The 15,170-nt window shown below is 41.9% G+C and overlaps 1 protein-coding gene across 6 annotated transcripts in view; it reads right to left on the reverse strand.

Moving 5' to 3' along the window:
* The window catches only part of SLC38A6 (solute carrier family 38 member 6), a 67,264-nt gene that overhangs the window by 18,126 nt on the left and 33,968 nt on the right, over positions 1–15,170 (reverse strand). For all 6 annotated transcript variants that reach the window (XM_061612404.1, XM_061612402.1, XM_061612406.1 and 3 more), the window contains 2 exons: positions 4,862–4,944; positions 4,325–4,383 (listed from right to left, as the gene is read on the reverse strand). In XM_061612404.1, the coding sequence (XP_061468388.1) occupies positions 4,325–4,383; positions 4,862–4,944 (142 nt within the window). The remainder of the gene's footprint in view (positions 1–4,324; positions 4,384–4,861; positions 4,945–15,170) is intronic.

The following is a 15,170-nucleotide window of genomic DNA, read 5'->3' on the forward strand; positions in this document are numbered from 1 at the left end:
TGGAGAGTCCCAAAATAATGGGGGCAATATAGCTGACCTTCGCATTCAGGACCTGCACAGCTGCACAGTAAATGAGAGATGATGTATAGACAGTCATTCTTGCACAAACTGATTTTACCACAAGGTTTGGTTTTATACTCACACACACCCAAAAATGTACCACACACACAAATATTTGAGGGAAAAGGAACAAAGCCACTGTTTTAAAATTGCTTACTTATCTACTGTCATCCAGAGTGCAATGTGAAAACATGCATGGATTCTCCTCTCACGGCATGCAGATTATCCCATTCCTTTCAATGGAAGCATATCTCTTAGTAGGTAGATGAATTCTGGGCACATTGTCAGAGCTCCTGTATTTACAAGAAATTGCTGGACGTATCTGGATTTTAATATTTTTATTATAATTTATTGTATTTGTGTCTCACCCTTTAGGGCAGGGATTTTGGCAATTTCTGTTATGATGATGTTACAATGAGAAATAATGACCAGCCCAGTGTCAACCAGTGAGCTTTATGGCTAAACAGGGATTTGAATTTAAGTCTCCCTGGTCCAAGTTCTTGCTATGCCACACTGTACAATGTCTTATAAGTATTATTGTGTGTCTCTTTATTACCCCCCTCTTTTTTTCTTTCAGATAAGAAACTGTGGCTGACAGTGACTAGGGGTAAAGGCACATTTACTGTTGTGCTGGTTCCAGTGTCTCCACCTCTCTTTTCTGAAAATGGGGGCACATGACACCAGTCAAACTCAAACTCTACTGCTTTTTACTCTTAAACCTGGTCAGATCAGCTCAAGGTTTTTTTTAAATTCAGCTTCAGACAGATTTCGCAACTGATTGGTAAATCAACCCATTAGACTTCCAGGTGTGGCCAATGGAAACGCTTTGCTGCAGGCTCAGGGATTGCCCCAACACTTTGCTGTGGGCAGTCCTGATAGGTGTGAAGGCAGCAGTGGGGAAGAGAGGTGTGTCCAGCAGAGGGTAGAGTCGCTTCAAAACATAGCCAGAAAAAACATTCTGGCTGAATTTCAAGCGACTAGTGTGCCCACAGCTGAAGGCCACCATAATGATTCTATGGCATTGGTAGAACATGGACTGGGGTCTTCCAGATCCAGATCCATGTCTAAGGTACTTATGTTCCCATTGTGGCCTGGTTGCTGTTTCATTGTGGCTTCTTCCCACACTGCTTCAGCAGTGGGGAAAACAACTAGGAGGCGCAGGAGGAAGGGCTGCTTTGCTTTATCATACTCCAAGGTTAAGCTCCAGGTTCCCTGTCAGTTGTTTTCCAACATCAGTTCAGGTCACATCCACACCATACATTTAAAGCACATTTAACACTAATAGCTTCCCCCCAAAGAATCCTCTCACAGAGCTACAATTCCCAGCACTCTTAAAAAAACTACAGTCCCCTGGATTCTTTGAGGGAAGCCACGGGCTTTAAATGTGAGTTAAATGTGTTTTAAATGTGTGGTGTGGATATGATCTCTGTCACCTCTAAAATTATTATTGTTATTAAATTTCTATCCCACCCTTCCTCCCAAAAGGAGCCCAGGGCAGCAAATAAGGGACAAAAGACTAAAAATTTTTTAAATATATATATATAAAAAATCTTAAAAACATATTTTAAAACACCTTTAAAAACTCCTTTAAAAACCAATTCCAAAACAGATGCAGATGGGGATGAGGTCTCTACTTAAAAGGCTTGTTGAAAGAGGAAGGTCTTCAGTACATGCCGAAAAGGTAATATTTAAGGGAATTCAAAATTTGAATTTAACATGAAATCGAGCCTTCAGTGTCATTGCCCAAGTTCTCTGGAATGCTCTGCCAACAGAGATTAAGCAGGCGCCTTCTGCTTTAACCTTTAAGTGCCTGCTGAAAACCTTTCTGTTCCGCCAGGTTTATCCAGGCAATTAATATTTCTTTTTACAATAGCTAACCTTTGATTTTACTGTATTTTAATGGATTTTACTGTATAGTATTTTTTTATTTGTTGTAAACTGCTTTGATGTTTTTTAAAAATGAAATAGTGATATACAAATATATGTATAAAATAAATAAATAATAAATTCCAAAGGATAGGTGCCACAACACTAAAGGTCTGCTTCCTGATGTATATCATCTTGCATTTTAAGGTATGTGGAGGCTTGCTGTTACTAAAAAGTAAGGGCAGGGTTTATGGTAAGCCTTGTCCAGCTCAAAAGACACACTGACCTCCAAAAATTCTCCATGTTATTTGTGGGCAGTGCAAATGGGGAAGGGGGGAATTTGCCATATCTTTGGTGGGGAGGTGAAATTCTCAAATAGTTTTTTCTTAGAAAGTTATCTTCTGAAAAATTTCAGCTGATTTACCATTGAACAAAGCTCTATTGCTGGTACATATTAGTAGATTAAGAAAGCAGTGGACTAAAAAGGGTTAGAAGGATCAAACTGGGTCCACACTTGCACCCATTATTCATGGATGGTGAAATTCAGGAGACTATTTTACTGAATAACTTTCATGGAGGATATTCTCCAGGGGAGAAGGAGCTCAAAAAAGAAAAAGGGGAAAACATGAAACATCTGTCAGAAAATTCTTTTCTGAGAAGTTTCTGCTCTGCCATGCATCATGCACTGTTAAATCCACCTCTGAATTTGGTTTTAGTATGACTATGTTATGCTGGGCATTTTGTTTATGTTGGTTTCAGTTGATTTAATATTATGTGCTTTTATTGGGTTTTATAATTGTATTGCGCTTACTTAATGTGTTAAATTGTAAATGCATTGTGAAGTTTGTGATTTAAAAGCGTCAAAAACATTTTACATGAATGTTTATCTCCATTGTTGGAGGCAGTATGTCTCTGAATACCAGCTGCTGGGAATCACAGGTGCGGAGAGTGCTGTTGCACTCAGGTCCTGCTTGTGTGCTTCATCTGGTTGGCCACTGGACCAGATGGGCTTTTAGCCTGATCCAGCAGGGCTCTTATATTCTCAAATAAATATGAAAAATTTGGGAATTCTCTAGAATGAGGCAAGGGTTGGTGGACTGCTCATGAAATGTGAGCTGTAAATTGCCCGACCCTCTTCTAGAGACTAGCCTTATTTACATGACTCCTTGACAGAATCTGTGGCCGATTCAGACATAGTCTACCTCTGGTGTGCAGCGCTGGCATAAAGCTCTCAACACAGCAGAGGCTGGCCCATTAGGGCAAGTAGGGCAGTGCCCCACCAACCTCAGTCTGCCCTCAGGCAGCTTCCATCTGCCTGCCTACTTACTTGCAACCAGTCCCAGGGGCTGGCGGCACTGTCTATCAATTTCCTCCTTCTTCGTCTCAGTGTTGCTACTTGTAGAACTCAGCAGGGAGGAGGACAGGGAGAAAACTAGAATCAGCTGGCTTCACCTGTAACTGACTCGGGCTCCATCTACTCTTCGGGACCCCTGCCCTCTGCCCAACGAGTCCAAATGGGCTCCAGCCACCACATGCTCCCAATGTATGGACTAGGCAGCGGCCAGCCCGAATAAGTGCTAGAGCATGGATCAAGGACCTTTTAAAGGTTATGATGTGTGTAAGGCCCGCCATTACAACGTTTTTGTAGGCGAAACTCATGCAGTCTTGGAGATAGAGTCATTCCTAAATTGATTGTGCCTGCTAAGAACGGTTCCAAATACTCTCTCATTTGGAAAAACCACTAGCAAACCAAATCCAAACGAAATGTGTTCCAGTACTCTGCTTTCCATATTCCATATAGGAATCATTGGCTGTAAATATCGGCACTGAAATGCCCTACTTGGCTCAGAGAGAGAGAAAGGGAAAAAAACATTTCTTTCAGCTGGAAAGAATAAGGCCATTGCTGTATTAATATATACATTCAATTGCTCAAAAGAGGTTTGCTGCGTCTTGTGTTTTTTTTACTATTAATACTAACATGTACAATCAATTTACTTGGAATATATGACATTTTCTTCTACATGAGCTGCAGTAAATGGTGGTTGGAAGCAAAGACAAAAAAATTCCATACCACACGTGGAGGAGGGGAAGGGGAAGCGCTCAGGACTGTATTTCTCATCGCTCTCTGAGCAAGAGAAACACACTCTACTGTATTTTACAGTCCAAACAATTAATGATGGTAAAACTTTTCACATTCATGACTTTTCAGCCAAACAAATGTGTCCAAAAAGAAGAAAATACACACCACTACACATAAAGTATAGAAGGAACACTTCAGTTTGAGAGGCAAGTTTTAAAAGTGTAAACATCCGTTTCAAAGGAACTCTGAAATCCATCAAAGCAATAAGAAAACTTAACATAAGCTGCGATCTGGGGTGGGTTTTTTTGTTAGACTTACCACAAGAGCAAAGTACACCATAAAGAAAAATGATAAACTACTTGTGTAGCCAAGAAAGCCTGTAAAATAACAATAAAAAATAAGAGGCAATTTATAAGGAAAGTGATCCTGATGTAGAGCTAAAAGAACTTCATGTTGTAGGTATGTTTTCCATTACAGAGCTTGGTATCTGGGGCTTAAGACTCAGAATAACAACATTCCAACTCGCCTGTCACAGATCATTTATGTAGTTTTGTAGGGCAGAATTAGAACTGGCTTACCACTAATGGCATGCTATAAGTAAATGCAGCACTTTAATGTTCTGCTGTAAAGGTTTTATTTTAGTAGAGCAGACAAAGCACTACTGCACTCTAAGTAATAGGTTAACTAGGCAAGGTTGGAGGACAGACTAGGTTGCAAATAAATCTGCCCTCCATCTTTTCTTGAATCTTAAAAAAAAAAGTCTTTTAAAATCCCTCAATTAAATTACTACTAAAATAGAACACTACTGCTAATAGTAATTATGACAGCAATTATACTCCCTTTAAAATTACTTACCAATTTTAGGAAGAAGTGATAGAGGGAAGACAATACAAACTGAGGTAATCAGCAGCAGCAATCTCCCATCAAGATACCAGGAGCTATCGGAAGAGATAACGGAGTTACAATGTCCCTAGAACAAACACTATTTTACAAAACACTGAGCCCTCACATAAATCTTGGGGAAATAATCATTATTATTTTTTAATCACCTTCTTTCAGCCTCCCTAATCACTTCTAGAAGATGACATTTTTAAAGGCTGTATTTGGGTCTTTAAAAATCCTCCTATTCACCAGACTGTTAATATGGTAGAAGGGCTGTTATTCAATTAAAGAAATCTTAGGCTCAGATTCTACACACCTTTACTTGGAAGTAAATCCCACTGAACTCAACATCTGAGTAAAGAAACATAGGACAGTCTTCATATTTTTTTTAAAAAAACCTATCAAATTAATCAGTAACACATGCTTCATGTAGCTGCATAGAGTTTGTATACTGCAAGCAGCACGCCTTCACAAGCCTGCTTAATTGATAAAGCTTTGATTTAATTGATTAACTAACTAACCAGTAAATTGACTGGGGTTGCAATCCCACAGGAAAATCTGGGTAGCCTTGGGGAAATCTGTGATTTCAGTCTAACCTAATTCGCAGGTTAGATATGAGGACAGCCAAGATACAACCATAAATCACACTGAACACTGGAAAAGCTTGCTGCAGAAATTACAGTGACAACTTTAACCAATGCAACTTCTCCAATCACAGTGCCTTGATGACAGAGGTATGCTCTGCCTTGCCAAGAAATGAAATGCGCACACACTATGAGCTGTAGAGGCACCAAGAATGTTCTGAAGGAACATCATGTTAAGAGCCCTCCTTGCTAAAACCCTAATGCCAGCTGATGAGTGTCTTATGCATTATCCCTTAGGGTTGTTCCCTATAAACACCTTGGCCTTTGGTCTCCAGTTTTATTTAGCCCAGAACATGGTTAGCACCTTGTAAACAGGCAGGCTCATCATATTACCATTTTAAGAGTGCCACTAACACTTATGGTCATGTCTACACTGGTGGCACACGCACGCACAAAGGGTAATAGACATCACTGCCAATTAAAACATACTTGTATAATTAGTTCTGTTGTAGCCACCCTACTCTTTCACTGACCCCAAACATGCTCACTTCAGGGGACAGCCTGTCAGCATCACCCCTAAGCCAGGACATTGATGCAGCTATATCCACATTTTCAAACCTCTCTCAGCTAAGTGGAAATGGCAGTGTGAAAACAGGAAGGAGGCAGGGGTGCAAATGTACTATTCTGGCTCAGTTTATTTCTGCTTTCCAATCACTATCCAAGCCTTTGTTGTTATGTGCCTTCAAGTCGATTACAACTTATGGCAACCGTATGAATCAGAGACCTCCAATAGCATCTGTTATAACCCATCAATCCATCTCTTGTTTGGCCTTCCTCTTTTTCTACTCCCTTGTTTTCCCCAGTATTATTGTCTTTTCTAGTGAATCATGTCTTCTCATTATGTGTCCAAAGTATGATAACCTCAGTTTCATCATTTTAGCTTCTAGTGATAGTTCTGGTTTAATTTGTTCTAACATGCAATTATTTGTCTTTTTCAAGGTGTTGGAAGTGGGGCAAGAGCAACTCCTGTTTTGTTCTTTTGTTTGTGCTCCAGAGGGAAGATAGGGCTAGGGTCCTCCAGATGGATAGTCTTTACCTTTTACCTGTGATGCTCTGACTGACTTCTTTCTGTTGCTAGACTGTGACGCCTTTAGGGAAGCTTACCTGCCGCTCCTCCTTCTGCCCTTTCCACTCCTTTGTTTTCCAGCTGACCAGGAGAGAGGAGACTCCCTTTGTCTCTCTCCGAGCATGGGGCTGACTCCCACACCTGGGCGTTATGCCTCCAACTTAGCTAGTTAGTTAGAACTAGGTATGCCTTTTCTATCTACTATGTATTTCTCTAAATAAAGTAGCTTTTCTTATTTTACTAAGTCTCCAGTCTCAGTGATGCTGATGCAGGGTAAAAGCCTGCTTTCTTAGGCAAACGCACGCACACGCTGGCACACTCACATTTCAACATCTGCTGTTACTCTCTGCTGCTGTGGTGCTGCTTTTAAACTAAATTAAGCAACACAACTACACACAGCGCAACAAGGGTTACGGGCCCAGCAAACTAAGTTGAATGCAAGTTGCAGGTGAAGCTAAAGGTGCTTGCCTGTAATTTACAGGGAGACTTTAAGTTAGAAAGAAAAGCAGAACAGAGATAGAAAAGATGACTGAAGTAACTTTGCTGGAGAGACGTGTTCCAAGGCTTGAAAAGGATAACTTCGATCTGTGGGATTTAAGATTCAGAGCCCTGCTTGGCGGAGAGGGTCTGGAAGGAATCCTGACTGAGAGAGAGCCCTCGGCTGAGGATGAAGATGCAACAGCTTCATGGATACGTAAGCATGCTAAAGTAAAAGCTCTGCTTATATCTGCTCTATCAGACCAAGCACTGAATCTGTGCACAGGCTGCAACAGTGTTAGACAGATGTATGAAAAGTTGCAAGAAGTCTATAATGAGAAAACAAAGAGCCACGTCTTATTTCTGTACAAAAAGTTGTTTTCTCTGAAAGAAATTAATGAAAGGGGCAGTCTAAGTAATTTTACAAGCATTCTTGCTAGACTGGAAAGATGTGGAAAAGTTTAGAAGATTATATGAAAAAGGCTTTGCTTTTAAGCTCTCTTAATGAGGATCATAAATTAATTTGCTGTGTATTGGAAAATTCTGATCAAAGTTTGAGTCAGCTTGTGTCATATTTAAAGGACCAGGACTTTAGAGAACGGCAGGAAGAAAAAAGTCTGTCTCAAGAAGCAAACCTTGCTACAGGCAGACTTGATAGGGACAAAAGGATGAGTCACCACCCCAATCGACAAAAGGGCGAGTGGCAGACAACTCCAAAGCCTGACTTCAAAAGGGAAGCCCCCAGGCAAACAGCCTTTAAACAAAGACAAAGAATGTCTCCACCAGAGGATTTTAGCTATGTGTCTTATCCAAGCAGGAGTTACTGTAAAAGCAGATTTTTAATTGACTCAGGATCGACCTCACATGTAATAAAGGATAGAAGCCTGTTTACAAATTTGGTAAGTCACAGGCAAAAGATATTGACAGCATCTGGAGAGGAAATTTTCTCTGAAGGAAAAGGGACAGTGAAATTATTGTGTAAAGTGGGACATGAGAAAAGAAAGATACAATTGAAGGACTCTCTTTATGTTCCAGACTTTAAGGACAATATAATCAGTGTCACTAGAATATTAAAATTTGGAGGCGAATTTCGTATTAATGGAGAATTTTGTCATGTTCAAAGTAAAGGAGTAATAAGTTGCACTGCAAAAGTGAAAGATGGACTTTTAATTCTTGATTGCTTTGAAATTGAATTGAAACTTTATTTTTACTCTGCCCTTTTTCCAAACTGGGTGGCTTACAAATAGAACTACGTGTAGTTAAAAACATAGAAAAACATACAATTAAAATACAATTAAACTATGCACAACCTTAAAACCGTAAAAGGCAATTAAAAATCTAAAAACAATTTAAAATAATACAAATAATATAAAACAATAAAACAAGCCTTGTAAAGCCCAAATCCTAAACACCTTCTATCCCAAAATCCTGTCGGAATAAAAGTCTTTACTTGCCAACAGAAGGATGGCAGGGAGGGGGCCATTCGTGCCTCCCTAGGAAGGGAGTTCCAGAACCTAGGAGCAGCCACTGAGAAGGTCCTATCTCTTTTTGCTTGGAAACTATGAAAGCCAATGTGGTCAAGGAAACCAATGATTCTCAATGCCTTCATACCTGGCATAGGATGGGTCATGCCAGCTTAACTGCTCTTGAAAAAGAGAATTTAGCAAGAGGCATTAAAGTGAAACAGTGCAACTGTACACAAACTTGCGTGTGCTGTATTAAAACTAAAAGTGTGAAGCCAAAATTTCCTAAGAAAAGTGAGAGGAAAACCAAAAGGCCTCTAGAGTTAATTCACACTGATCTTTGTGGGCCAATGAAAGTGGCATCCCAAGGTGGAAATTTATACATGCTGACTTTTATAGATGACTACTCCAGATATACTACAATGTATTTAATAAGGGAGAAAAGTCAAGTACTTCAAAAACTGAAGGACTATGTTAGGATTGTGTCCAACAAATTTGGCAGAAAGCCACAGATCATAAGATCTGACAATGGAGGGGAGTACGTGTCTAGGGCTATGCAAGACATTCTCTGTGAGGAAGGCATAGAGCACCAGACTACAGTTGTCTACAACCCAGAGCAGAATGGGTTCTCGGAGAGAATGAACAGGACCCTTGAACAAATGATTCGTTCCCTGTTGGATGATGCGCAGTTACCAAAGAAGTACTGGGGAGAAGCTGTAGTTACTGCCACTTACCTGCAGAACCGGCTTCCTGCATCTGCAACCAACAAAACACCATCTGAACTGTGGCATGACAGGATACTAAGTATGTCACACCTTTGTGCATTCGGGTGCAAGGCTTCCCAAAGGAAAGGAGATCCAAACTTGACAACACTGCCAGGGAAGTTATTTTTATTGGATATTCTCCAATGAAAAAGGGATACAGAGTAATAGATCCCCAAACTGGCAAAGTTGAAGTATGCAAAGCTGTCCATTTTGATGAAAGAGAGTGTGCACACCGACCAGAAGGGGCGCCACACCAAACAGATTACAGCGAAATGGAAGAAGAAGCTGAGTTATTCTTCTACCACAGAAGGTATAACAATATACCTGCAGAGGAAGGTGAGAAGTCTGAACCAGAAGGGGCATCAGAGCCAGAACAGGCATCAGAGCCAGAAGGGGCATCAGAGCCAGAAGGGGCAGCCGCAGCGCCAGCACCCAGACGCTCTGAACGCACTAACAGAGGTGTACCACCAGAGAGACTTGCTTACCTCGTGAGAGATGAAATTCCGGAACCAGAGACCTGGAAAGAGATTGATGCCTTACACAAAGCCGAAGCTGAGAGGTGGAGGCAGCCAGCCAAGGAAGAGCTGGAATCTCTACACCAAAGTAAAACTTGGACACTAAACAAGCTTCCTCAAGGAAGGAAAGCTGCAGGCTACAAGAGGAAATTCAAGAAGAAGCCAAATGCTAAAGAAAAGCCTGTGTATGAGTACTGTTACCAGATGTGGTGGTAACCGTGGGATACCTGTGCTGAAGAACCAGCTCGCCAACCAAAAGGGACTAGGAAGCAAGCAAGGATGCAACAGACTCTCACGCACCAAGTACATAGACGTGAAGTACCCACCAGACATGACTGCAGACGCTCTCACAAAAGGCGTTGGGCAAAGTCAAGACATTGCAAGCTGCGAGATAAGACGAATCTCGTGGACTGAACCAAACACTCGTTGAGAAGGGGTGTTAGAAGTGGGGCAAGAGCAACTCCTGTTTTGTTCTTTTGTTTAAGCTCCAGAGGGAAGATAGAGCTAGGGTCCTCCAGATGGATAGGCTTTGTTTACCTTTTACCTGTGATGCTCTGACTGACTTCCTTCTGTCGCTAGACTGTGACGCCTTTAGGGAAGCTTACCTGGCGCTCCTCCTTCTGCCCTTTCCCATTCTTTTTGTCCTCCGGCTGACCAGGAGAGAGGAGACTCCCTTTGTCTCTGTTCTCTCTCCGAGCATGGGGCTGACTCCCACACCTGGGCGTTATGCCTCCAACTTAGCTAGTTAGTTAGAACTAGGTATGCCTTTTCTATCTACTATGTATTTCTCTAAATAAAGTAGCTTTTCTTATTTTACTAAGTCTCCAGTCTCAGTCAGGCTGATGCAGGGTAAAAGCCTGCTTTCTTAGGCAAATGCACGCACACGCTGGCACACTCACATTTCAACATCTGTTGTTACTCTCTGCTGCTGTGGTGCTGCTTTTAAACGAAATTAAGCAACACAACTACACACAGCGCCATGGTATCCCACTATCTGGATGACACATCTTCACCATCTCTGCATCCTTACTCACCTCTTCATGCAGAGAGACAAGGAACAGGTTGTGGCCTTGCCTGCTACCCGCCACTTCCCTTAATAATGCATAGAAGGTTATGCAAACCATCAGATTCCACATTTATTTGATCACATTGCCTGATCCTCGTGGTCTTTAACTTGCCTTCTATGCAAAATGGAGGAGAAGCAAGGGGGGAAAGGGAGCACTGTTAGAACAGGATCCACATTCTCTAAAATCCTGAATTTTTTACTACCCTGAAAACACACCCACTCTTCTCCACACCCTTTTACAGTGCAATCCTATACCTGTTTACTCAGATGCGAGTCCCACAGTGCTCAACAAGATTTACAGCTCTATTTACAGTGTGTTTAGGATTGCAACCTAAAAGTGACTGAGCGGCAATCAAGCTGGAGTAAAACTATTATTTATTCCATAGATTAACAATGACATTTTATATTTCTCTGGATCTGTGGTTTTATTTCTTTGGTCTCTAAACTGGCTGTTTTAATGGTATTGTTGCATTTTTATTTCACTGTATGTTGCTGTATTTTTCATAATTATTGTTATGTTGCAAGCTGCCCAGAGAATAATGTAAACAAACAATGCATGCAGCCACTCTATGTGGTATTCCCACTGAAACAAAAAATGAATTCTGTGTACAAGGTCCGTTGTGACGCTGGGTTCACCTGCCTGAAACATATGCAAGATACAGCTTATTATATGGTTTAAAAGTAGTGTTTTTGTATTTTAAAGATTTTTTTTAAAAGCACAATAATTTGCAGCCAAGCACATTTAAACTAAATTCATATTGACAAAGTATAATTAAGTATCATAACCTCTTAATATTACGACCCAATCAGTCTGTCATGCCATCATACTGGAAAAAACCAATAACCGCCACCCTAATATTGCGATTCTTTGCACATTTTGAAGTCCCTCTTTAGATTTAGTGTAGGATTGTGTTTTTCATCTCTAAGCATTTCCTCTAAGCATTAAAAATCTATTGCAAAGAGGTGCACGTGAAAGTTCTACTCCATCATAGATTAACTTAACGAAATTTAAGGCTCTTGGGAACTAGAATCTCTTTTAAAAATGTTATTTAGGCAATTGGGAATTCTGCCCTATCAGCACTTAGTCTTTGGCTGATGTTGACAAAAGCCAGAAAGATGCCTCTTGCTTATACAGCAATTTAAAAATATTTGTTATGGAAAGAACAATATTACTGGAGAAGGTAGCAGCTCCCAAGGTTAGGGCTATGTTCTCAAACTCATTTTTTAAAATGGCCATAAATAAAACAGATTCTCTCTCAAAAGAGTTGAAGAGTGCATACAAGGTTTGGTATAGGGTTAATAATTTGGCTCCTTGAATTTTCTAAGCCGTTGTGGTTTGGCTGTGTGTGTGTGCGTGCGCGCATGCGCTTGGTAACTATTTTTATAAGAACCTGAACACAATTTCTAGCCAATTGTTTTCCTTGGCATTTGTGACCATCTGCTGCAGATGACTCCCCAGTAAAGTGTTTACTATAAAATTACACAGGTTTTGGCCCAGCCAGTTGTCCTCAGCAAATTTGGCACATGCTACAGGGGCCTTGGGATGGACTAATATTTGCAGTTTGGCAACTGTGTGTCTTGTTCCATATAGATGAGAGCAGTCTGTACAATGTTATGTATGGCTCATACTTGTAGCTGCAGTATAAGGCTATCCAGTGCATCAAGGTGCCAGGCGGGGTGGGCAGGTAACAAAGCAGATGCCAATCCAAGTGGTATGCCTCAGGTCCCAGCCAAAGCAGACCGGTAACTCTCAAACTATGTGCTGTGAAAAACAACTCAATAATTAAAGCTCCTGTGAGGACAAAGCATCACCAACGCAGGAGGCTGCTTGCTGTCTATGTGATTCAGGGACAGACTACATTAGCAACTATGCCTAGTTTAAATCCAGCCTCAGTTAGACTCAGCTGAAGGGTGGCAGGAGCACAAACCATTTTGCATCGAAACCATTACTAAAAAGGAGGGGGGAAGCTTTGTTTTGATGGGTAAGGCAGCCTCCTATCAATCATCTGATTTCATAATGAAACCAGGTGACTGACAGGTGGTTTGTTCCGCCTACTTGTCAATGTTGGCCCATGGGCTAGGAAAAGATAAAGATCTGCCCCTCACTCACCACTAGCTAAAAAGGTTTCCCAACACTGCACTAGAGGACGGGTTATTGTGCCTCATCTCTGCATTAAATGGATCCAATCACTACTAATACAGGTGCAACAGAATTTCATGTGCTCAGAGGAGGCACACCCAGAACAGCGAATCTTACTGTAACACAAGGCAAAGGGCTAATCTTAGGGCAGGCTGTTTTCTCTCTCTCATGCTCTAAAGCAAGCCTTTTCCAGAAGTAGGAGTGAAGTTTTAATTCTGAAAAGTGTTGTGAGTCACCTATCAGAAGTTTCCTTCGTTTAAAACATTTTTATCCCTCCTCTCCACCTAAATCTGCTCAAAGAGACTTGCAATTAAGCATCAAAGAATCATGACAGCAATGGCTGGAAGTCTTCACCTGGTGCCTAAAAAACATTCAGGGTATAGACATTAGGCTCTGGCCCCAGATAGCTCAACTTTGACAGGTGAGCGGGGCAACCGTATCATCACATGACCGACAGGTGGGTTGTCCTGCTCACCTGTCAAAATCCCTTGCAAAGGGTTCCCAAGCTTGGGACTCACAATGCAAGAGGCACTGCCTTATGCTTTGCAAGCCTCCCCGCGCTTCCTTCCATCCCCAATGTCAGAGGTGCAAAGGAGAAGCATGGTGAGGCTCACAAAGGGCAGTGCTAGGAGGGAAAAGTAGTTTCCATTCAAGGGAAGCTGCTTACCCCTTTGAACAAGGTTCTCCTACTGCCCATCAAGCTGATGTGTGGTTGGGAGCGCATCTTACTCCAGCAAAGGAACAATTGGGAGCCAACTTCAAGCTCCTAACTATTCCTTGGAAACCCCACCGCATACCTAAAGTCATATATGACATCAGCTGTAGGGCGGGTGGGAGTATCTTCCCTAAAGAAGCCTGGTTGGCCAAGTTGGCTCATGGTTCCCCACCCTGGCACTAGGCATACACCTGGGAAAGGTTTTCCACAACTGGGGCACCACCAGGAAAAGCTCGGACACTGTTAACCAGTCACCGAACACACCACCCCCTGGAGCCACACAAGCACACAGGGACCTCTTATCCTGTCTGCATCTGGCTGGAATTGTTTTAAGAACGTAAGAAGAGCCCTGCTGGTTCAGGCCAGTGGCCCATCTAGTCCAGCATCCTGTTCTCACAGTGGCCAACCAGACACTCCAGTCCCACAGGCAGGACCAAGTGCAAGAGCCCTCTCCCCCCCCACCCGCTGTTGCCAGCAACTGTTATTTGGAAGCCTACTGCCTCCAATTGTGGATAAAACAGAGTTTTTAAGATAATAATAATAATAAAATAATAAAATTTTATTTTTAGGCCGCCTATCTGGCCGAATGAACGGCCACTCTAGGCGGCGTACATAATTAAAATTAAGATACAACATATAATACAGTTTTAACATATAATACCGTTATAATTCACCAACCTACATCTATACACTGTAAGCTAAAACTATCTTGGAGTCCTGTATGCCCGCTGAAACAACCAAGTTTTTAGCCCTTGGCGAAAACTTACCAGGGAGGGGGCATGGCGAAGATCATATGGTAGAGAATTCCAGAGGGTGGGGGCCACAACTGAAAATGCCCTCTCTCTGGTCCGCACCAGCCTAGCTGTCTTAACTGGTGGGACCGAGAGAAGGTCTTGTGAGGCAGATCTCGTCATGTTTTTGGTTTTTTTAATCTCTTCTTGTTTGCCATCCTGAGCACCAGGGTTTGGGAACCCCAGCTATAGAGAAGTCTTGGTGGACCACTGAATTATTTTTCTGCCTGCTGTAGCAATTGTAATGTATTGTGTTAGGTGCTGTATGATCTTTAACTGTATCTTTACAGACATGCTGTGGACCACCTGAATAAAACTCGCGGACCACCGGTGGTCAGCAGACCCTAGTTTGGGAACAGAGCTTCTGCACCTTTAAATAGTTGTGAAGGAGAGGTTATTTTGGCAGTTGAAGCTGGTCACCGAGAGATGAAAAAACTAGGCCTGCCAAATTCTACACAACTGTTAACGTTTCAGGAAGCCTGTCTTTCTTGAGAGCTGCTCATCCACTTTCTCGGTCCTTTCTTCTAGAAATAACACCCTAAACATATTATGCTGATGCCAGCGCTGTCCTATCTTAGGTTGGGGTATGACCCATTTTATAGTAACCAGTGCTGGTGGCATGTGCCTTATTTTGTTTCACT

Source organism: Rhineura floridana, chromosome 2, assembly GCF_030035675.1.
Source record: "Rhineura floridana isolate rRhiFlo1 chromosome 2, rRhiFlo1.hap2, whole genome shotgun sequence".
Taxonomy (NCBI): Eukaryota; Metazoa; Chordata; class Lepidosauria; order Squamata; family Rhineuridae; genus Rhineura; species Rhineura floridana.